A 20,800-nucleotide genomic window follows, 5' to 3' on the forward strand; every position below is an offset into this window, starting at 1 on the left:
CCGTCCCCCCTACATAACAACGATGATTATCCGAATGTAAGGTACTAATAAAGCTAGGAGTATTGTTTTTTATAAGCAGAACAGCATCGTTGATATACTCTACAGCTAGGAAAAGCGCAACACAAACACGCAAGCCACAGCACTTCACCAGCAATCCGAAATGAAGTGATAATTCCTGCCAACAGGTTACGGAGCGATTTCCTCCAAAAAGCCTCCAGCAAACGAACTGCTCGCGGGGTTTTACTTTTTCCAGTTAGTAAAGCAGATTGTAACCGTTTGCCTGGACGTAGCCATTTCGCGATTAAAGTACTGCTAGGCCCAGCCCAGCGCTTGCCAGGAGCTACAGGAGGAACCAACCCTATTCTCCACAACGTGTGCCGATAACGCGAGTTCCCGCAATTCCAGCCATTTCCCTTTAAAACCCACCGGATCCCCTAGATCCCGGAACACGTCAATCGATAAATCACGGACGAACAACTCCAAGGGGGTGGAAAATGGTTTCCCCCCCTTTCCTTGCCGCACCCTCGATGAGCAGCTCGCCCCAGCCAAAAAGCCGAACAGCTCGCTGACCCTAAATATCGATCGAATGTGCTACACACCAGCCCAGTTCCCAGCATTCCCAGTTCCCAACCGTAACAACCCACAGAATTTGGCCCTGCTGCGTCACACAGCACAGCAGCTCTATGTGCAAGGCGAGACAGGAGGGAAAAATCTCCACCAACACACACGCGCATACACGCGTACCATGCCAGCCCGTCGCCACCCGCCGTGACCATCCAACATCCTCCAGAGGGGATGCTGTACCGACTATGAACGCGGGGACGACAGCCTAAAAGTATCCGTAAACCGACCCCTTGGCAAAAAAAAACATTCTCTAATGGCGCAGATGAAAGCAACCAGTAGGAAAGGGAGAGAGAGCATATAAAGGACGTGCGGGGAGGAAAAAAACTTTTCCCTCTGTCCTCCGTAAAACTGGGCCCAGTTTTCATCTCGAAAGAATGAAAGCAGCAACAACAAAAAAAACCTCTCCCAAAGATGATGCGCTTCGGCCCCGGACACGGGCTTGACGGGATTGGGGGGGTAAAACTTTACCAAGAACACAACCCTCGTCGAAAATGAATTCCTTGCACGGTATAAAATGGGTTCCCCCCTGCATTGAACCCGGAGTTTTGTGCCCCCTCCTCGGCAGGGCAGAGATCCCTGGAATGGAGGTAAAAAGTCCACCAGATTTCCCAGGCTGTTTCTCCGACGCTCGTTGCTAGAGCCGCACGGAGTCAACGGAAGCGTCCTGCCGTCGCCACCGCCGATTACTCACCATCATGGTTTTATGGTTGACTTTTGAAGGAGCGGTGAGTTGGAAGAAGCTGGGTCATCGTGCAAAACTGGACTGGAAGAAGAAAGCAAAAACGTACACCCACCCAAACCAACGGAGCAGCCTTGGACGATGATCCAAGGGCTTTTGCTCGGTTGTCGTAGCAACGGGGCGGCGATGGTCGGAGCAGGTCGGTGTCGGAGGCGACGATTCTGTCGAAGGAAAACTTCAACCAAGAGCCCTGGTTGTGCTGCTGTGTTTGTGGAATGCCCCTGACAGGTTGCAGTGGGCAAGGGAGTCTCTTCGGATGTAATATCAACGGCGAAGTAAGTAATGAGAGCAAGATAATACACGAACATTCTCCTTCAAGTCAAGATATTCCCGGGCGTTTGGAGCGTCGAGGCGAAATTCTAAAGAATTTTGAGACACGTGCCAACCTGACATGAGAACCTGAAAAACTTGGCTGATATCATCAGTTTCTCATGGGTCGGAGGGGTAGGAACAGGAGCACCGAAAAAATCAGAGTGTAGCGTGGGTTGAAGAAGCTTTCGCCTTAGCCGCCGCTGCTGCTTCTTAGCTGGGGCGGTTTGCTTATCGATCGAAATTCCGCCAGTTCCGAGGCAACTTTCGAGTACTTGGCCCTGTTCCTATGGCAGCCCGTTGTGGTTAAATCCGGGCAAAAACATCTTGCACCCACAGCCATGAGTAAAAATGCCCTTCCAAGGAAACCAGCTCCCCAATCGTTCGGTACTTACATGACAACATCCTTCGGGAAGCAGTACAAGCTGCAGCAGGGGCTCCGGCTGTTGGTGCAACCTTTCACCGAGCAGTAGGACGGTGGCATGGTGACGACGACGGCAGGGTTTGCTGATCTTCTCCGACACCGCACACTGGATTACACTGCAGCAAGCGAACCAACCTGTTGGTAGGAGTTTTTTTTTCTTCTCCTTCTTCTCTCACTCTAGAACTTTCCACTTCGAACTGGTGGCGTGCGCGCTTGAGGCAGCTGTGGTCAATATGTTTGTTCAAAAAATTGCAAAACCGACAGCGCTAGGGCAGCAAAAACAGGAAGAAGAAGAAACGTAAACCTTCTCATCCACTTCAACCTCCGCCGATGACGACACCGGAAAATACACACACACACATACACAAAAGTCAGCGTGAAAAAAACCGAAGCCAAGGGAACGACGTTGGGGGAGACACGGTTGCTGCCTGGATTACTCGGTCGCAACGGAACTCAAGTCCCACTGCCCCAGGAAAAGGTACAGAAATATCTTCGCACGAGCTTCTATTTCACCACTTCCACCGTCCACCACCGTTGGTCACCACTTCCACACACACACACACGGCTGGACTCTGTGCCGTGATACTTCGCGAGAACTAACTGCGGCACGGGAATTGGCACGGTACGGGGCAATGTGACTTTGGACAAACTGATCTCTGCTTTCGCTGGGAATGGAGGTTAAATCGTAATTCGTTGGTTGATTTTTTGATACAGATTTCCACCACTGAGCCTCACACACACACTCACAGCACTGCGGCCGTTACACAGAAGATCTGGAAGTGAACTGACTGACGGGCAGGCTGATGATTTCACCTCAGTTCCTCAGCGATTGCTAGGATCTTGCTACCCTAATGAGCAGGTGCTAGCAATAAAACAGCTTCTCTCCCAGAGCTCTGCTTCCCTTTAGCTCTGCTTCCAACCAAAAAAAAAAGCAGTTGGCGTGGAGTGGCAATACGGCCTGGTTGACACACAGTCTACTTGTGAGTCTCTGTCAGCGAGCGCGACCACTAAGCCATTGAAGAAGAACCGCCCCGGCGTGGGATGATGATGATGACGATGATGCTGTGGCGTCTCCATGCGGTGTCGCGGTGCCGTGCGCGACGCATTTTCCAACGCCGTGGACGGTGAAGAACGGTGAAAAGTTATTTCCACCCATCGCCCCTGAAGTGGGGGATGTACTAGAATGCTCTCCCTCTCTTTCTCTCTCGCTCTCGCTCTTCTACCACCACAGCGAGTGCAGTTTTGCGTGTGCTGACGTTAGTCGGTGCACAGGGGTAATCACACTTTTCACAAAACCAGAACCTCACGATTAATTGATGCTTTTTCTGTACGTCCTCACTGATTGCTTTTCATTTTCACTTTCAGTATGAAGCACAAAGAACTTCGGTACACTATCGATAAGGGACACATCACACGGGCCAGCAGTGTGTCCCTCCGTCTAAGACGACTAACGCAACATCTCTAGACGTCTTGCGTTTTTTTGTTTTTGATTGTGTGAACTCTGGCTCCGAACGGTTTCAGAAAACAGATGATTATTACGAGCTGGCCGCCCTTGTCCACACACACACACACACACACACACTGGTAGTGTTAGTGAACTCGGGAAAAATCGGGGAAAACAAACAAAACAACGGAATATGTGTCACCGTACAACCCCGTACCTTCTGTCTGGGGGTTGTGATTTCCCTAGTGCAGTGCACTCGAGGGGCAACGCTAAATCGACCTCAGAGCTACGGAATCGAATGAGCTCATCCCGCGATGTATATGGGAATGGAAAATGGCCAGCCTTTCGAAATGCACTCGACCATGTGTTACTCGGATCGGATCGCACGGGCTATATGCTACAAGCACGTTTCGCAGGGCCTACTACCAGCTGCCCAGGACACGCAGCCAGAGTGCTGCTTCAGCCAGAATTCGTTGACGTTTTGGTCGTCCGTTTTCTCTTGGGCGGAATTTGTATTTCCCCACCCGACAACCACTTGACTGTTCGGAGGGGAAATTTTCCGATTTTCATCTTCAGCCCAGAGACAGGTTGTTGTTCGCGTGAAGTCGCGCACACACCATCAACACGCAGAGCAGGCGACGATTGTGTTTGTTTGATTTTCCCCGCACAAATACACACACAAGGAGCAGCGACGTGCATTTGTGTTGGTGCAGCGCGTTGGCTCGAATGTACGAGTGAAAGTGAGAAAAACGCCGGCAGTGTACAACCAGCTGAGTGGCTGGGAAAATCCCCCAGAGAGCGAGAGAGAGAACAACTCGTCGGTGAACATTCGTGAAAAGCTGTAGACGTGTGTTCGCTTATTTTTTTATACCCACCCAAATACCTCTTTATTGCCTCTCTTCGTGAGTTTAAAGGGTCCACTTTTCCCTTTCCGTGTTAACAAAAAATTTCGTATAATAATGATAAAAAGTTTCGAAAAAATTGTTCGCGTAAGATAATATTGTTGTAATAATGGTACTGCCACAACCGCTGCGGGCTCCTAGTCGATCATCTTCCGGATCATGTAGTTCAGGATGCCACCGTTGCGGAAGTACTCCAGGTCAACCTCCGTGTCGAAGCGCACGATCACCTCGAACTGCTTGCCACAGTCCGTGCTGACCGGGATGCGTTCGTGCGGCTTGCAGCTCTCCGGAATCGCAATGCTAAACAGCTCCTGCCCCGTCAGTCCCAAGCTTTCCGCGTTCTGGCCGGCCAGATACTGCAAAGGCACAATGCCCATCCCGACCAGGTTCGAGCGGTGAATGCGCTCGTACGATTCCGCAATAACCGCCTTAATGCCCAGCAGGTACGGACCCTTCGCCGCCCAGTCACGGCTCGATCCACTGCCATAATCCTTGCCAACGAGCGCAATTAGCGGCGTTCCCTCGCCGGCATACCGCTGCGCACAGTCGAACACGTCCATCTCCTCCCCGCTCGGGATGTGCAGGGTGCGCGGGCCTGGCCGCGGAACCAGCTTGTTCACCAGCCGAATGTTGGCGAACGTACCGCGCGCCATAATATCGTCATTTCCGCGCCGCGAACCGTACGAGTTGAAGTCGCGCGGTGTTAGCCCCCGGTCGGACAGGAACCGTGCGGCCGGGCTGTTGCGTGCGATCGAACCGGCCGGCGAGATGTGATCGGTCGTGACGGAATCGCCCAGATTCAGCAGCGCCCGCGCGTTGACGATGTTTCCGATCTTGGGCAGGTCGCGCGTCATGCCGTCGAAGAACGGCGGCCGCTTGATGTACGTCGACTGGGTGTCCCACGGGTACAGCTTGCCGGTCGGTGCGTTCAGCCCCTGCCAGGAGTCCGACCCCAGCTCCACCTTTTCGTACACATCGCGGAACATGGCCGGAATCACGTGCTTCTGCTCGACGGTTTGAATTTCCGCGCGCGTTGGCCAGATGTCGCGCAGAAACACGGCCGAACCATCCGGACGCGTACCGAGCGGTTGCTTCTCGAAATCGATGTCGACCGTGCCGGCCAGTGCGTACGCGATCACGAGCAGCGGGCTGGCCAGATAGTTGGCGCGCGTGTTCGGGTGAATGCGGCCCTCGAAGTTGCGGTTGCCGGACAGCACGCCGCAGCACACGAGATTGTTCTTCTCGATCGTGTTCGCCACATTGTCGTCCAGCGGGCCCGAGTTACCTATACAGGTCATGCAGCCGTACCCGACCACATTGAAGCCGAGCTCTTCCAGCGCGGGAATGACGCCCGACTCCTTCAGATAGTACGTCACGACACCGCTGCCTGGAGAAAGGGAAGTTTTGATGTACGGGGCCACCTTCAGCCCCGCCTCTACCGCTTTCTTTGCCAGCAGGCCCGCACCGAGCATTACGGACGGGTTGCTCGTGTTGGTGCAGGACGTGATGGCCGCAATGACGACCGAACCGTGCCGCAACGCGTACGTCTTGCCGTCCGTCCAGCTGAAGCTACCCTCGGCACTCATTTCCGCCTCCGGCACGGCGAATCCCTTGAAGCCGACCTTGCTCACCAAACACTGGCGGAAGTCCTGCTGCATCTCGCTGACGGCCACCCGGTCATGGGGCCGCTTCGGCCCAGAAACGGACGTAACAACGCTCGCCAGATCCAGCTCGACGATCTGCGTAAAGACCGGATCCTGCTCGGCATTGCCGAAATCGCGCAGCTGATCCGTCGCCTTCAGGTACGCCTCGATCACGCGCACCTTCTCCTCCGCCCGGTTCGTCTGGCGCAGATAGTCCAGCGCGTTCTTGTCCACCGGGAAATAACCGACCGTGGCACCGTACTCCGGGCACATGTTGCTGATGGTGGCCCGATCCGCAATGGACAGTTCGCTCACGCCCGGGCCAAAGAACTCAACGAACTTCCCCACCACACCGATCTGGCGCAGATGCTTCGTGATGGTCAGCACAAGATCGGTGGACGTGACGAGCGGGTTCAGCTTGCCCACCAGCTTGTAGCCGATCACCTCCGGCAGCAGCATCGAGATCGCTTGACCGAGCATAACCGCCTCGGCCTCGATGCCACCGACACCCCACCCGACCACACCGAGCCCATTGATCATGGTGGTGTGCGAGTCCGTACCGACGACACTGTCCGGGTACAGCATCCGCGCTGCGCCCTCCTTCGCCGCGTCCTGAAACACGACGCGCGCCAAATACTCCAGATTGACCTGGTGCACGATGCCCGAGCCGGGCGGAATGATGAGCATGTTGTTGAACGCCTTCGCTCCCCACTTCAGAAACGTGAACCGCTCCTTGTTGCGCTCGAACTCCAGATCCTGATTCTTGGCCAGCGCGTCCTCGCTGCGCGCAAAGTCCACCTGCACCGAGTGGTCGATCACCAGATCGGACGGGCAGATGGGATTGATGCGGTCGGGGTCGCCGCCCAGCTTCAGCACGGCGTCACGCATGGCCGCAAAATCGACCACCGCCGGGACGCCGGTAAAGTCCTGCAGGATGACGCGGGCCGGCTTGAACGGGATCTCCAGCTCGTCGTCGGAGGTCGGCGTACCCTTCAGCTGCTTCCATCGCAGGATGCCCCGCACGTCCTTTTCCAGCACCTGGAAGTTGTCGCAGTTCCGGACGGCCGACTCGAGCAGCACGCGCACACTGTACGGTAGTTCGCCTGAATGGAGGACGCAACAAGCAAGAATCAATCAAAAAGGAACATATTTGCGGTCAAACTCAATTCCACTTACGATACTCCGGGAATGAGGCAATGTCGAAATAGTGGAATGTTTCGCCATTGACGTTGATCTCCTTCAGCAAACTCTGGAATGGATTAGCACCTGGCAGGCAGTTGGAAAAAAAGGGAGAGAAACAGGGAATTAGATTAAACTAGGTGATAACGAACCATGCCCCAAAACACTTCCACTTTCATTGACAAGCCTCCAACCCATCGGAAGCAATCAAAGCAACACAACACGATCCACAACGTCATTACGCAACGTCTCCTCGACCCCTTGCGTCCCCCAGCTCAGACCGATTGTGTGCTCGCTTGAATGACTCTGCCAACTTTGTTTTTTTTTGCCCTGCGTCTTTTGCTTGTGCAGTTCCGTAATTAATCCCCGATCGTGTTATCTGTGATCTGGAGAAGCTTCATGCCCACGGCAATAGGACGGGGGTCGCCATCATCATTGGTCGCTGCTGCGCTATCACTACTCCGACTCTCGCAGTGTCCACTCTTATCGGAGTTTCAGTTCGAGCAGTGGGAAAACACCCCGGAATGTTCTACCGCCGCCGTATGCACTTGAACCGCGGGTGTGTGCTTATCGCGCCAATTGGAGGTTCTTTTCTCTGTTTTTTGGCAGAATTTTAGCTTAATTTTCACTGTCCCATCCACTTACCGGCCATCTTTACTGCGGTTGTTTACTGCGCCTTTTGCGAACGAATCCGGAATTGCAGCAGAATTACACAGACACCAGGCGGATGAACTTTGCAGGCTACTGCGCGACACTTGATGACGTTGTACGGCGAACGGAAGGGGAGAAACGGTAATGGGCGACTAAATTAGACGGCCAAATGCTTTTCTCACCAGCACGAAGGCACGGCACTTCTGTGTCCGTTTAGAAAGTGACCAGTTTTTGTTGTCCAACGCGATGCGGCGTAGGAACAGCGGGTACGTGCACTGCCGACCGGTTTGACGTTTGACGCACGTTGACGTTTGTGTTTGAATTTGTTCGGTGATGAATGCGATGTGTTTGTGTGAACAAATCGATTCGAAAACATTATTATTACCGCTAAAATGTTGAAAATAAATTAATCCATAAATTTTAATTGCTATGGAAAGAATCCATTTATAAAAAAATGAAAATTAGCGTTGAATGTGCGGCACAGGGTGTCTCGGTATTCTGTCCCAACAGTTTGACATTACGTCAAAGACGCTTCTTCTTCTTCTCGTCTTCGGTCGCAGTTGTTCGTGAGATTACAAATGAAAACAATATTCTGCTGGGTAGGCGTAAATTAAGTGAAAAATTCTTGCGTATGTAGCACCCGAAACTGCGCCACAATGAATCACAAACTGTTGTACAGTATTACGCTAGTGATAATATTCCATGTAGCCACTACACAGGTAGGAATAATCTGGCATTAACAAGCGCCCTGCGTAAACAGGGGGTGTACAACGTCATCAAGCTGTTCTTAATCTCATTTTTTTCCCCGCTTTTCTTTTCCCAGAGCCAATCGTATGAAGATAAACGGTGCAAATGCATCTGCCCTAGCTTCAAGACGGCGGACAACACCACGCAGGAGGGAACCGACCGGATGCTCATAATCGATAATGTCCCACCGAACAAGTGCAACTGCGACGGTGTCATCCTGCCCCGGCTGGTGGGCAAAATCAAGGGCAAGGGGCAGGAGATCTGTCCGCGGTGCGATTGCAAGTACGAGAATCGCAACACGACCATCATCAAGGTAGGCTGAGATAGAAGGGAGTCAGTGCGGGGATTGGAAAAAAAACAAATACGATAGCATCTTCTCGCTCGGGGTTGAACCTCTCCTTCTCTCACAGCACAACTCTTTTGTTTGTTTGACTCTTGCAGGTGGTGGTCATCATTGTGATATGGATCATTTCGCTGCTCGTTATCTACATGCTGTTCCTGATGTGTTTGGATCCACTGCTGAACAAGCGCGTGAAAGCGAACTACCAGGAGCACACGAACGAAGATGTGATTATCGCCAGTGATAGTATTAGCGGGTCGCCGGCGGGCGGCACCACTGCTAGCATTAATAGTGGGGCGTCGTCGCGCCTGTTTCGCGACACGTATAGAAATAAGTACAGCGGAAGCTTCGTAACAACGACGATTGCGGCCCGTTCGGGTGACAGCGACGAGGGTAGCGAGAGTGAGGTGGACTTTTTGGCCCCGCACCATCGCACCCAAGCATACGGCGATCGTGAGCGGGTCCGCTTGATAAGTGATTGAGGGGCCTTCTTGTGAAGGCCCCGACAGCAGCGGACGGCGACGACTATCGTCGTTGTTACGAAATGTTCCTACCACCAGACAGACATGGACGCAGACATTCCCCGACTCACTACACACACACACACACACACACACACACACACCAGTCTGGACTGCCATTTATTCCACTTTCCGATGCCCGGAATAAAAACAAAGCGTATCTGTTTCATTTTATAATTTCGTACCCGTTTATAATTTCATACCGTTTTTGTGTTACATTTTGGGCTTTTACACTAACTCCCATTATTAGAGCTCATACCCCCTCGTCTGCTGTTACTAACACAAACTGTGAAGGGAGAATCGGTGGGATTTGTGTGTTTGGTTTCGTTTGTCTTGTTTTTGTCTTCCACCCCAACCAATAATCGCGTCTTAAACTGATGACGAATTATCTCTCTCTACTTTCTTGCAGGACGACACCGCCGTCACCGTGGGCAATGGGCAGGATATGCACGTGCGGGAGAATAACGTGCTGAACCGGGTCGGCCACCAGCAGGACAAGTGGAAGCGACAGGTACGGGAGCAGCGACGCAACATCTACGACCGGCACACGATGCTGAACTGAGAAACGGACAGTGACGACGGGCCAAAACGAGTAAACCCCATCCATCACACAACACGCCGAATGTGCAATGTTTTGTATTGTCGATGATCTGCAAAAGCTTTAGGAAGACGGGCAGCGGTTATTCCATGTTTTTTACCCCAAAAGCATTGTGTCCGGACAAGCTTATTACTGGAAGATGATGAACTAAAAGCTACTTTTGTTGTTTTGGTAATTTATGTATTGTTGTGTAGAGTCGCTAACCTGTATCTCGAATGTAATAACTGCGGCCGGAAAACGTGCGATATGAGTGCGGGTCCGGTCGGTTGAAGAATAAACCAACTTAGACTTTATAGATTGTATGCCGCCTGGAGTGTTCTTCTGTCCTTCAGTAATGTTTGTAAACTAACTTCATTAACTTACGATGATGTCCTGTGTCCTCGCCTCACATGTTGCTAATCATACAATTCAACGTTGTGATCGAGGAGCAAACGATTAGATTAAAAAAGATTGATGCACACAGCAGCACAAATAGAAGAACACCGCTGAGTAAACGTTGGAAGAAAATTATAAAAAGAAGTTGCCGACGTGCCTCCTGTGAGAATCGAACTCACGACCGCTGGTTTACAAGACCAGCGCTCTGCCTACTGAGCTAAAGAGGCATGTGATAGGGAGAAGGTTACATCTATTTATAAACATTGCTCAGTCTGTGTGGATGAGTCACATCAAAGGTTGCAGCATTCTACGATGGGTTATCTTACTGTGGTATTTACATCTGGAATGCTATATGCTGTTTTAGTCGACTCGCTATTAGATAATTAATTTGATTTTCATTCTATATGGAAGCAATGCTTCACTCAATTAAGTCCAAGTTACGAGATTCATATTATATGTCACACCTATGGTTTATACAATTTATTGTACAGTAAATTATACCCTAAATGTTCTGAGTCAATTCCATGTTTTCTTTTATCTTCTCTCAGGCATGCAGAGCACTTTTGTTGTGAACGCTTTGTTAGAGAAGGTGTGTGTATTTGTGCCATTTTTTGTTCGCGTTGTGTTTCATTATGTAACGAGTAAAACAATGATGATAATTGTTTTTTGTTGGATGATGTTTGTCGAACGAGTCTGAAATACCTTCTTTAACATTCTTGCCCCTGGATAGCCTCGTGACAGTTTTATTTAGCGGGTTTTATCTCACTCTGATGTTCAGGCACCTACCTCACCCGAGGGGTTGAAAGCTAGTCCGTGTAGCCAAGCTTGGATATGTGGTGACATATGATTCCACTCTGCACGAACAGGGACGTCCGGATAGGAGTTAAATAGGAGAGCCTATTTTATCCCTTATAGCGGCTTCGGATCCTATCCCATTGCAGTCGTTAATAGCATGTGATGTGAAAGAAGTTTTCTCTTTCCGTAAGGAAATAGTTCCATCCGTTGTTCTAGTACACAGTATATATAGTGCGTCTAAAGAATAAAACACCGCGATGTAATATATTTAAACACTGTGTTGAAAAGAAATCAAATTAGCAGTTATGAAATGAAGAAAGTGAACAACGACCCGGGAACATAAGTCGTGAAATTATAAAAAAGCTTCATGCGCCCAACGTGGGGCTCGAACCCACGACCCTGAGATTAAGAGTCTCATGCTCTACCGACTGAGCTAGCCGGGCGTCGTTGAGGAGAGGGCGCTCATAGCCCTACAGGTTATACCAGTCTGCTCAACGGTGCTTCGAGAGTTCATGAATCGGTCGGGTACTCCCGCACAGACTGATGGAATTTGATGCGTTCCGAAATCTTTGCTTTCCACGATTGATCCCACGGCGATTCTAATGTGTTCCGGTGGAGGGCACACAACATCAAACCTGTGTGTAATGAGAGACACAATTTCCCTACCAAAATCGAGAGACCGATCGCTCAATAGTATCAGGCGCACAGGATGGGAAGAGTGACCGGGGACACGATGTGTGTACCCAACCACCCCGCTGGCAAGCTCAAACCCATGGATGAGTGGTACCGGTGCGGCAGTAGCACCCCGGTTGTGTGACCAACTCATTTCGAGTGGTTGGTGGCGGAGAAAACCTTCCGCCATCACCCTCTGTGCGGGACCGATTGCGCACCGCGTATCAATGCGTTACCGAGGGAGGGCTGCCCGCTTCCTTACCCTGTGGGACGCGAGTGCGCGAATGAGAGATGAGAACGAGTTCCGAACACACGACGGGGTTTGGCACATGCGGACGGCGCGCCGCAATCCATGGTGGCCGCGGTGGCGGCCGGGATGGGTCTCCGTCGGCGAAGGGAGAAGCGGTCACCCGAAGCGGCACCGAGAGTGGCCTTAGCTGGGTTGTGAGCGGGCAATCGAGAGTTCTCCTCCTGTCTGAGATAGAGATAAAATGCGCGGAAACACCTCTTGAGTGTTTTGAGGGGTTACTTTACTATAGTTTAAAGTAGAAAAGGTAAATAAATAAATAAATTAAAAATTTATTGTACTGTATAAATAACGATTGTTTGATGCTTTAAACTCGATTTATTACTACAAGTCCATGTTTACGATTTTAAACCTTTTCCATTGCTCTCCCTCACAGATCCGGGGTAAAGTCCGAGTTCGCCTCAATCCAGTCCAGATAGTAGGTAACGCGGGCAAACACTGTCGGAATGCCATTGTCACAACCGCCCGCCGAACCAAAGGAAACGACACCCACCTGCAAGCTTTCCCCGTTATCCTGCACCGTCAGTGGGCCACCGGAGTCACTGTTGCAGGCCGAACGACCTCCATCACCCGACTGGCAGACGTTCTGTGGCTCGATCAGCCACTCAAATCCACTCCACGCGGCCCGACAGTCCGCGTTAGTTATGACGGGATTCAGTACGTAGTTGAGCACATCGGAAAGCCCTGGGTTAGCGGTCGAGTACACACCGTACCCGGACACGGTACCCATCAGTCCGGCAAAGGTACGCGTATCGGACCGGCCCGGCAGACGGATCGGTTGAATCCGGTCCGTGTACAGGATCGGTTCGTCTAGCCGCACCACCGCAATGTCATTGCGCACGTCGAACAGATCGTACCCGGGATGGCCAATGACTCCGCTCGCGCTGAACGTGATGCGCTGCTGGGACGGTTCCTCGATCATGCGGTTGTGGGCGCCCAGGATGGCAGTACCGTTGGCGACGGGAGTACTAGCATCGACCCCGATGTAGACACAGTGTGCCGCCGTTAGGACGTAGCGTTGGGTAATGATTGAGGCACCACATAGGCCAACACCGCTGTTGAACTGTCCAAGTAGGGCCACTTGATAGGGGAACTGACCGGGGCGTGCTTCTTGTCCGTTAACGATGCGACGGTTGGGAGTGTTTTGTGCCGCGGTGGTTGGCGTGCGGAGGTGAGCTTTGATGTGATCGAACTCCTCGATCGGACGCACCTCGGACCAGTCGATTCCGAACGAGGAAGAAGAAGAGGTGGTGGGGAGTGGTGAAACACCGTGAAGCAGTGCCAGAAGGCCTACCAGCGTGAGTGAAATTACACACTTCATCTTTGGATGACAATAGGGATTGGAGCTCGGAGGGGTTGCCCGAGTGATGCGATCAACCAATGGTTGAAGGTGTGCTTTTATACCAAATTTGCTGCTTATCACTTGAACTTTGCGATAAAGATTCGTCCAAAATTGACCCACAATGGAAGTCACGTGCGATAAGTCCCCGCCTGATAAAAGCGTTAAATCAAAGGAAGTTTGCTTTGGGAATGCCCTTTCGGGGAAAAACGTCCAGGAACGGAACTTTACTTCGAAAAGATTGATAAAAATAGAACCAGAAAGCGCGTGCCAGTGGCCGATCGGGATGATAAAAATCCAATTCCCAAGGGAATTCCAATGATGCCAGCGTGTCATACTGGGGGCATTCCCCATGGGAAAAGCGAAGGAATTGAGATAAGAGCGCCTCTCCCTTTCGAATGTTGTAGAACAAGCGGGTAAAGGTAATCAAACGTGTGTAAGCAAAACCCACGTTTTTTAGACCAAATTCCTCTTCTTGTTCTAAGCGGCCACCTGCCAAGGTCTTAAAAACAAGCTTACCTTAGCTTCTGTCTCAGTCAAATAAATCCCAAGGCCTCAGACTCAAAATCAAGGCCGCGGTTAACACTGTCCATCGATTTCGTCCGGCCTTGCAAGAGCCGGTACGCCTGTCGAATAGTCAACAAGGCAACTAGGATTGATGTTTGAAATAAGAACACAGATGTGACATGTTGTTAGAATGTTCTATAGACGCCTTTATCACGTTACGTCCCAGTGAATGATAGGTTCTTGGGAGCAACGAACTCTGGTTCTGAACCGACTCCGACAATTGTTAGTTTGATCACACCTCTGGCGAAAACCGAACTACTAGTTACGCTAGGAGTTGGATTCGCCTCGGGTTGTAATCATCTGGAATCAGAGTAAGCCGGAGTCTTCGGTATTGAAGGCTGAAAACTCCAGCCGGCACCAAATAAGGCTGTCCTGCTAGTCTTGTCCCAAATGATTGGTTTTAAACCACTGACAATGAATTCGTTACTTCCATTAGATGTATTAGCATCGGCAACAATCATATGCCCCAATTCTCTTGTGCAAAAAAAGCCTCAAAAATGCGATTATGATCTTGTCCTTGAATAACAAATCCTCCAAGTGTGCCAAGTTCGTTCTTTGGCCCTCTTTAGAAGTCATGCGTTCTTCTTTTTAAAGGGAATTCATCCCGTTCATCGATGTAGCTGCCATGACTGTTCGCTTAGCACTGCGTTGGAGCCTTAAAAGAATCTTTTTAACTAAATTCCAGGTCTAGTCCGCTAAGCAGAAATACACTCACACATTCTCTCTGCCATTCCCAAACCCCCTGAATTGTGGTTCAGTTGTGCAAGCACTGTCCAAAAACCTGTATTGCAGTACGAAATCCTGAGACAGAGAACTGAACGTGGGATGTGTTTGCACAGCTGCCCCATCCGCAAGCACAGTAGACGTGTATGGTCCCCCGCAGAAGCGTTCTATTGCAGAAGCATTGAACAGTTTTGGAAACAAGAAGGCACGTTAAGACCGTGCTCTTGCCTTGTGCGGATATCGAATATTGGCAACGAATCGGTGTTGCCGTGCTAGATACATTCAGGAGCCATGTACGCGTTGGCTGTGTCTGTTGCGTTGGCCTGCATCGTACTGCAGGTTGGTATATTGAAGGGTGGTGGATGGTGATCGCGTGATCTTAATACGCTTCAATTCCTCCGTGCAGGTCGCGTATTCCCGTCCCGACTTTGGCATCCGGGGCACGATCGATGGGGTGAGCAACGTCAACGCGCGAGCCATCCTGGTGAAGGAGTACTTTCTGCGTGTGAACGACTACATTATACCGGACCAGAAGAGTGACATTGCGACGCTTCGCGATGCGGCTAAAACGCTGCAGGCGATCGGTCAGTCGGTGAACAACCTCGGACCGGCCCTGATGGATGCACTGACGACCGCCACGGACAACGACAGTGGGGATGTTAATGCGACGTTCGCACTGATCAACATGGCTCGGTTAAATTTCGAGGGCTACGTTGAAATCAATCTAAACGAACAGATCCTCAACCTGAACACGCTACTGGGCATGCATGTGCGCGATCAGCTAGTGGACGATTTCTATCACATCTCCAACCGACTGGCCGCGGTGAACAACACGCTCGGTCAGCTGCAGACGGCAGTTGTGGCGGCAAACAACGCAGCCGGCGAGGGCCCTGTGTCGCAGGATCTGATTAGACAGTTTGTGAATGCCGATCTGGTGGCTCAGCTGTCCCGCCATCTTACCCTGCTCGCCTACCGCATTCCCGTGCTGACGTACACCGTGACCTCCTCGCTGGAGAACATCGAGCAGGCGGACGCGTACTACTACGGGCTGGTACAGGACTCGGACCGTGTGCTGAACGAGATCGAAACGTCGGGCGACGAGTTCAACATGCTCGCGGGCAACTACTCCCTGCTCGTGGAGCAACAGATGAACCAACTGATTGCCGATTACAAACCGGAACTGTCGCTCGCGAACGATTCGGCTACCGCGCTGAACGTGACCGCTCTTGCGACGGTCGTAACCAACCTGAAGAACGTGACGGACGCCAAACTGGCCGAAACGCTGAAAGCCTACAAGGACCTGTACCTGCCCGCCATTCTAGCGCTGTCGAAGCTGCTGCCCATCGAGTCGAACTTCTCCTTCCTGACGGGCGAAAATCCGGCCGCCGTGCTGGTAGGGGTGCTGATTGCGAACGGTCCCTTTTCGCGGTTCTGCTTCTGGAAGTACTCGAGCCTGCTGCACAACATTCTGCTCACGTCCAACTTTGCCGCCGAGTGCTACGATCGCGAATACAACCGGCTGAGCACGCTGCAGCAGGCGCTGCTGCTGCAGATCGAGCTGATCTCGTACAGTCTGGAGATCGTGAACCCGTACTCAGTAGTGTGTGGGTTCCTGCCACCATCCGTCGCCCTGCGGACGGAACAGTGCGCGAACGAGGTGAGAGCGAGAAATTGATCTCTCGTAGGCTTTTTTAAATATTGGATTGTTATATATAATGTTATTTTTCTTTTCTATTTTTTCGTTACACAAGATCGCATCCTACTTCAACATAATTTCGAACGATTTTAGCAGTAAGCTGGGGGCGTTCGTTAATCTGACCTCCATTGAGCTTAATGCTAGCAAGCAGCGACTGAGCGTATGCTGGTCGGCCAAGATACAGTCCACGTTTGTCAAGTACCAGACGCTCATTCCGGAAATAAGAAACTGCTCCTTGACCGGTCCCGAACTGTAGATGACAGAGACGGTGTAAAATAAGCATTAAAGCAAACGGATTTCTGCTAAATATTAGTGTGTGTGTGTTCGATTTTCTTCTCTTCTGCTTTGTTGGACTACCGATTGTAGTTGACACTGGTAGCTGTTTTGATGACCGATCGATCATGAACGATCGGTCGTTGTGTTTGATGATTCATGAATCATATTTAAGGTTATTTTTTGTGAACATCTGTTAATTTTGCGTAGTTACAGGATAGTACAAAAAATTTTGGAGATATTCAATACCTTCAGAGTGCTACCAAGGGTGATAATTGACACAGGTTTCATGGAAATTCAGAAGAGAGACTAATTATAACTAACCCTTAACGGAAGTGAAACTGCTTATAATGCTATACGGAGATTCTGGGACTAATTCTAATCCTTTTGCGGCATTGTATCTGATTTTTCCTCCATTTCATACCTTGATCTGATCCCTTGCCAGTCCTAAAACTGAACCAATACCGTTTCTGGAACTTATGTAGATCCCATACTGTGGAAAAAAAAAATCCCAACATCGTACGGGTCTAGAAACTGCAACTGATCTATAAGGTCCCTGGAACTGCTCCAGCTCCCTGTATTTATCCTATAAATATATCCAAACCCATACTGGTCCTAGAACTGAACCGGAACCGATACCTGTCTTGGAATTGATTTTGAGCCCACACCGTTTCTGGAACTGATGTTTAACCCATGTCGGCCCTGAAGCTGCTGTCTATTTTGTTTCCTTACTTAAATATGTACAAATCAAATATATAATTCTAGAATTCATCTGTATCAAGAGATTTGGAACGTACTAACGTAACGAAGGAACAGTTGAACACGGTACGCAACACCTAATATGATTATGTTGACAAGCCAGTGACGTTCGTGAAGCCGGTCCCTAAGCTCCACACTAAAATTACGCAGCGCAAGCATGCAAAGCTCATGCTCACTATCCTTTGCTTCCGGTCTTGCGTTCGGAACGTGACCTATAAATAATCGTGCGTCCTTAGCATATTTCCCTCCAAACTCCGCACATAGTGCACGGCTCGGGCTATATACAAGCAACGGAACGACGTTACACGCAAAGTTGTTTATGTTCGCAAAAGCATTATCGCCACGGACCAACCAATTTCCTACCGAAAACTTCCGATCGAAAGAGGAGTTTTTGGTGCTTAATTCGCACTATTTGCAAGCTGTTTATGTGAGGCGCTGGTTTGAAACTTTCTGCCACATTTGGTCTGAGGCGGGGGTTAGATGTGGCTCCTGGCGCGGTGGGGCGATGGTGGTTGGTTGGTTGAAGCGGATAAGCGGATCATAATTTTCCCGAAGCCGTTCTCGCTTCAAAGCTACCACCATCACGAGCCCGCAGTCCACACAGAAAGCAAAGGTCTCTCACTTCACTCACTCGCTGTGCTCATCACTCATCATCATCATCATCCTGTGGCTGTGTGCTCATCTCAGTTGCGAGCGACAAGTTCGTTGTGGCGTTGGATGATATGTGGCTGTTGGGATATGGTGGGGTACATAAATAAAACATTCATCCTCTATCCTCGGAGACATTTACCCACCCCGGGGGTTTCGGAGAACAATGTCCACTTTCGAGACATCGGAGGATGCGAACACTTCCACCGTCGTCATCGTGGTGTGTGTCGTCCGTGTCTGTGACTGTCTGCCTTGTTGCCACAAGCGCTTTCACTTCACTCGCAGAGCAGTGGAACCTATGGTAAGGACTTTGGGGAAGGACACACTATGTGGCCCTTTACTATTTCCTTCAGTGTGTTTGTGGATGCAATTACCCCATCCTGCAGCAATGATGTTGATGATGATGAGGATGTCTCTACAATGTTGAAACGAGCAGCTGTAGAGAGTAGAGTATCAAATGCGTTGAAATCAAAATGCTAAAATCTTGCCCATGAAGCTTACAGACGATTTGAATTCGTTTATTGGTTGGCGGGAGTGTGTGTTTGCGTGTGTGTGAGTGTGCGTAAGTGATAATTTGCCATTGCACAATGGGTGGGGTGATGTAACAGACTGCACAAGAGCTTAGCCCCCGTACCCCGCCAGGAAGCCCAAAGCAGTCAATTTGGTATTGTAATACGGGCAGCAGCAACTGCACTGGACAGTAAATTGAAATTAGAACCAATCCCTTACCTAACCAATGAGTCGAGAGAGAGAAAGAGAGAAAGAGAGAGAGTGAAAGAGAGAGTGTTAAAGAATGTGAACCTTTGGTCTCTTGCTACGTCCAGTGAAGACGCACATGCAGTTCAGGAAGCGAACTAAACATGCCAATGCTAATCGAAAATTCAAATGACGCGTTATTGTCCAATGTCCAAACGGTTGGGCCCGGTTGGGTGAATATTTTATTTCGGCAGCACCCCACAAATGACCCTGTGTGACGGGAGGGCGTCACTGACATTGAACAGACGCGGTGGAGGGCAAACAGGCTTCTTGACTCGGGTGCACGTCAGTGGTCAACGGTGGACGCGTGTTTTTTTTATTGACTAAATTTTCACAGAAAAGACAAAACAAGCAACAACCCTGATAATGCTATCCGCGTGTGCCCCCGCGAGGTAACACGCACATACACATGGGGCCACACATGGGGCCGTCTGAAAGACGGTTACGAGGTGACACTGACCTCTTTGGATGAGTTGCGCTTTGTGCAGTCTGCGCCATTGGCCAGCTTGCCGTTGTAGTCGCCATTCATCGCCTTGCCGTTCGAGTCACTCTTGTGGATACCGTTCTGCTGGAGTTCCGCTGACCGCCGTGCGGCAACGGTCGGTGGCTTTTTCTTGATGTACGCCTGGTAGTAAAAGTCCAGGAAGAGACAGAACATGAAGAGATTCTGCGGCAGAATGACAAACAGTGGCCACTTGGGGAAGGTACAGTTGGGCTGGAACAGTAGCACGAACCACTGCAGGAAGATCATGCCGAACTGGATCTGTGGAGGCAACCAAGCATCGATACACGATCAGTGTGATGTGTCTGGTTCAATACTCTCTTGCTACTTACGATCTGCAGCTGCGTGATGTACTTCTTCCACCAAAGGTTGTTTTTGTACTTGGGATTGGCGGAGGTGAGGAAGTAGTACGCGTACATGACCACGTGCACGAAGCTGTTGATGAAGCCCATAAACACACCGTGCCCGCCGGGGAACCATTTGACGCCGCTCCAGACCAGCATCACCATGCCGGTGTGATGGTACACGTGCAGGAAGCTAACCTGGTTCTGCTTTTTGCGCAGCACGAAGAAGATCGTGTCGAGCAGATCGAGCACCTTCACGAGGAAGTAGTAGTAGCAGCGGCGTGCGATCGCGATCGGTATCTCGGTCGGCGAGTAGTCGACCGGTTGACAGAGAAAGCTGTACCCGCGCAAATACCCAAGCCGAAAGCCCTTGAAGGAAGATCGTAAAGACGGGGTGATTAGTGGGTGATGATCGTATGTGGATAAGGATGCGAGGAGCTCCTCACCTCGACGAACAGGAACGCACACAGCACGACCTGTATCAGATTGTAGTACTTGATGATCGTGTCGATCTGGAACGGTTTCCTATTCTCCATCCATTTCGGGCCCCACTTGAGGACGAACATTAGATAGAGGCCGAGAATGGCGGCCCCCGGCCAGGGCGTTTTCATCAGGAACCAATCATTGACCCGTGGATCTGTTAACGAGAGGGTAAGTAAGTGTCACGAGCGAGGATCTTCTCATTTATCTAATAAAAAAGCACTGACCACTGACTTCGTAGTTGACGTAGTGATAGAACGATGCCAAGTACCGTAGCACCAGCATCTTTAAAGGGTGTTAAGTCCTTGTCGTGTTTGATCGTTTTACCGGCTCTGTGAGACACCACACCGTGTCGATCCGTGTGTCCGGACCAGTTAGAACTTAGAACATTACTGAGCTGACGGGCCGACAATGGTTGCGACTACTCTCGCTAAGGTTAATGT

At 50.6% G+C, this 20,800-nt stretch overlaps 6 protein-coding genes and 2 non-coding genes across 8 annotated transcripts in view; 2 read left to right on the forward strand and 6 right to left on the reverse strand.

The window, feature by feature from the left end:
- The window catches only part of LOC120953043 (probable WRKY transcription factor protein 1), a 31,360-nt gene extending 27,664 nt beyond the window's left edge, over positions 1–3,696 (reverse strand). The window contains exon 1 of the mRNA XM_040372709.2: positions 2,068–3,696. Coding sequence (XP_040228643.2) covers positions 2,068–2,156 — 89 coding nt within the window. The 5' untranslated portion in view covers positions 2,157–3,696. The remainder of the gene's footprint in view (positions 1–2,067) is intronic.
- Positions 3,697–4,401: 705 nt separating this feature from the next.
- Positions 4,402–8,159, reverse strand: LOC120947915 (cytoplasmic aconitate hydratase-like). The gene is made up of 3 exons (XM_040363742.2): positions 7,910–8,159; positions 7,262–7,351; positions 4,402–7,188 (listed from the first exon to the last, which is right to left on the reverse strand). The coding sequence occupies exons 1-3, from the start codon at positions 7,914–7,916 to the stop codon at positions 4,580–4,582; spliced, it is 2,706 nt and encodes a 901-aa protein (XP_040219676.2). The 5' UTR covers positions 7,917–8,159; the 3' UTR covers positions 4,402–4,579.
- A 293-nt stretch (positions 8,160–8,452) lies between these two features.
- Positions 8,453–10,423, forward strand: LOC120947916 (uncharacterized protein CG1161). The gene is made up of 4 exons (XM_040363743.2): positions 8,453–8,634; positions 8,739–8,975; positions 9,104–9,229; positions 9,933–10,423. Exons 1-4 carry the CDS (start codon positions 8,572–8,574, stop codon positions 10,083–10,085), a joined length of 579 nt encoding a protein of 192 aa, XP_040219677.1. The 5' UTR covers positions 8,453–8,571; the 3' UTR covers positions 10,086–10,423.
- A 227-nt stretch (positions 10,424–10,650) lies between these two features.
- On the reverse strand, positions 10,651–10,723 carry Trnat-ugu (transfer RNA threonine (anticodon UGU)). The gene has a single exon. It is a non-coding gene; the product is annotated as a tRNA-Thr (tRNA).
- A 938-nt stretch (positions 10,724–11,661) lies between these two features.
- On the reverse strand, positions 11,662–11,734 carry Trnak-cuu (transfer RNA lysine (anticodon CUU)). The gene has a single exon. It is a non-coding gene; the product is annotated as a tRNA-Lys (tRNA).
- An 807-nt stretch (positions 11,735–12,541) lies between these two features.
- LOC120952255 (brachyurin-like) lies at positions 12,542–13,655 on the reverse strand. The gene has a single exon (XM_040371490.2). It carries the CDS (start codon positions 13,589–13,591, stop codon positions 12,641–12,643), a length of 951 nt encoding a protein of 316 aa, XP_040227424.2. The 5' UTR covers positions 13,592–13,655; the 3' UTR covers positions 12,542–12,640.
- Positions 13,656–14,643: 988 nt separating this feature from the next.
- LOC120952507 (uncharacterized) lies at positions 14,644–16,927 on the forward strand. Its single transcript, XM_040371871.2, has 3 exons — positions 14,644–15,238; positions 15,306–16,556; positions 16,651–16,927. The coding sequence occupies exons 1-3, from the start codon at positions 15,191–15,193 to the stop codon at positions 16,849–16,851; spliced, it is 1,500 nt and encodes a 499-aa protein (XP_040227805.2). The 5' UTR covers positions 14,644–15,190; the 3' UTR covers positions 16,852–16,927.
- Positions 16,928–19,317: 2,390 nt separating this feature from the next.
- Positions 19,318–20,800, reverse strand: LOC120951809 (elongation of very long chain fatty acids protein 7-like). The gene is made up of 4 exons (XM_040370747.2): positions 20,585–20,800; positions 20,324–20,514; positions 19,866–20,246; positions 19,318–19,794 (listed from the first exon to the last, which is right to left on the reverse strand). The coding sequence occupies exons 1-4, from the start codon at positions 20,640–20,642 to the stop codon at positions 19,474–19,476; spliced, it is 951 nt and encodes a 316-aa protein (XP_040226681.2). The 5' UTR covers positions 20,643–20,800; the 3' UTR covers positions 19,318–19,473.

Source organism: Anopheles coluzzii, chromosome 2 (assembly GCF_943734685.1).
Source record: "Anopheles coluzzii chromosome 2, AcolN3, whole genome shotgun sequence".
Taxonomy (NCBI): domain Eukaryota; kingdom Metazoa; phylum Arthropoda; class Insecta; order Diptera; family Culicidae; genus Anopheles; species Anopheles coluzzii.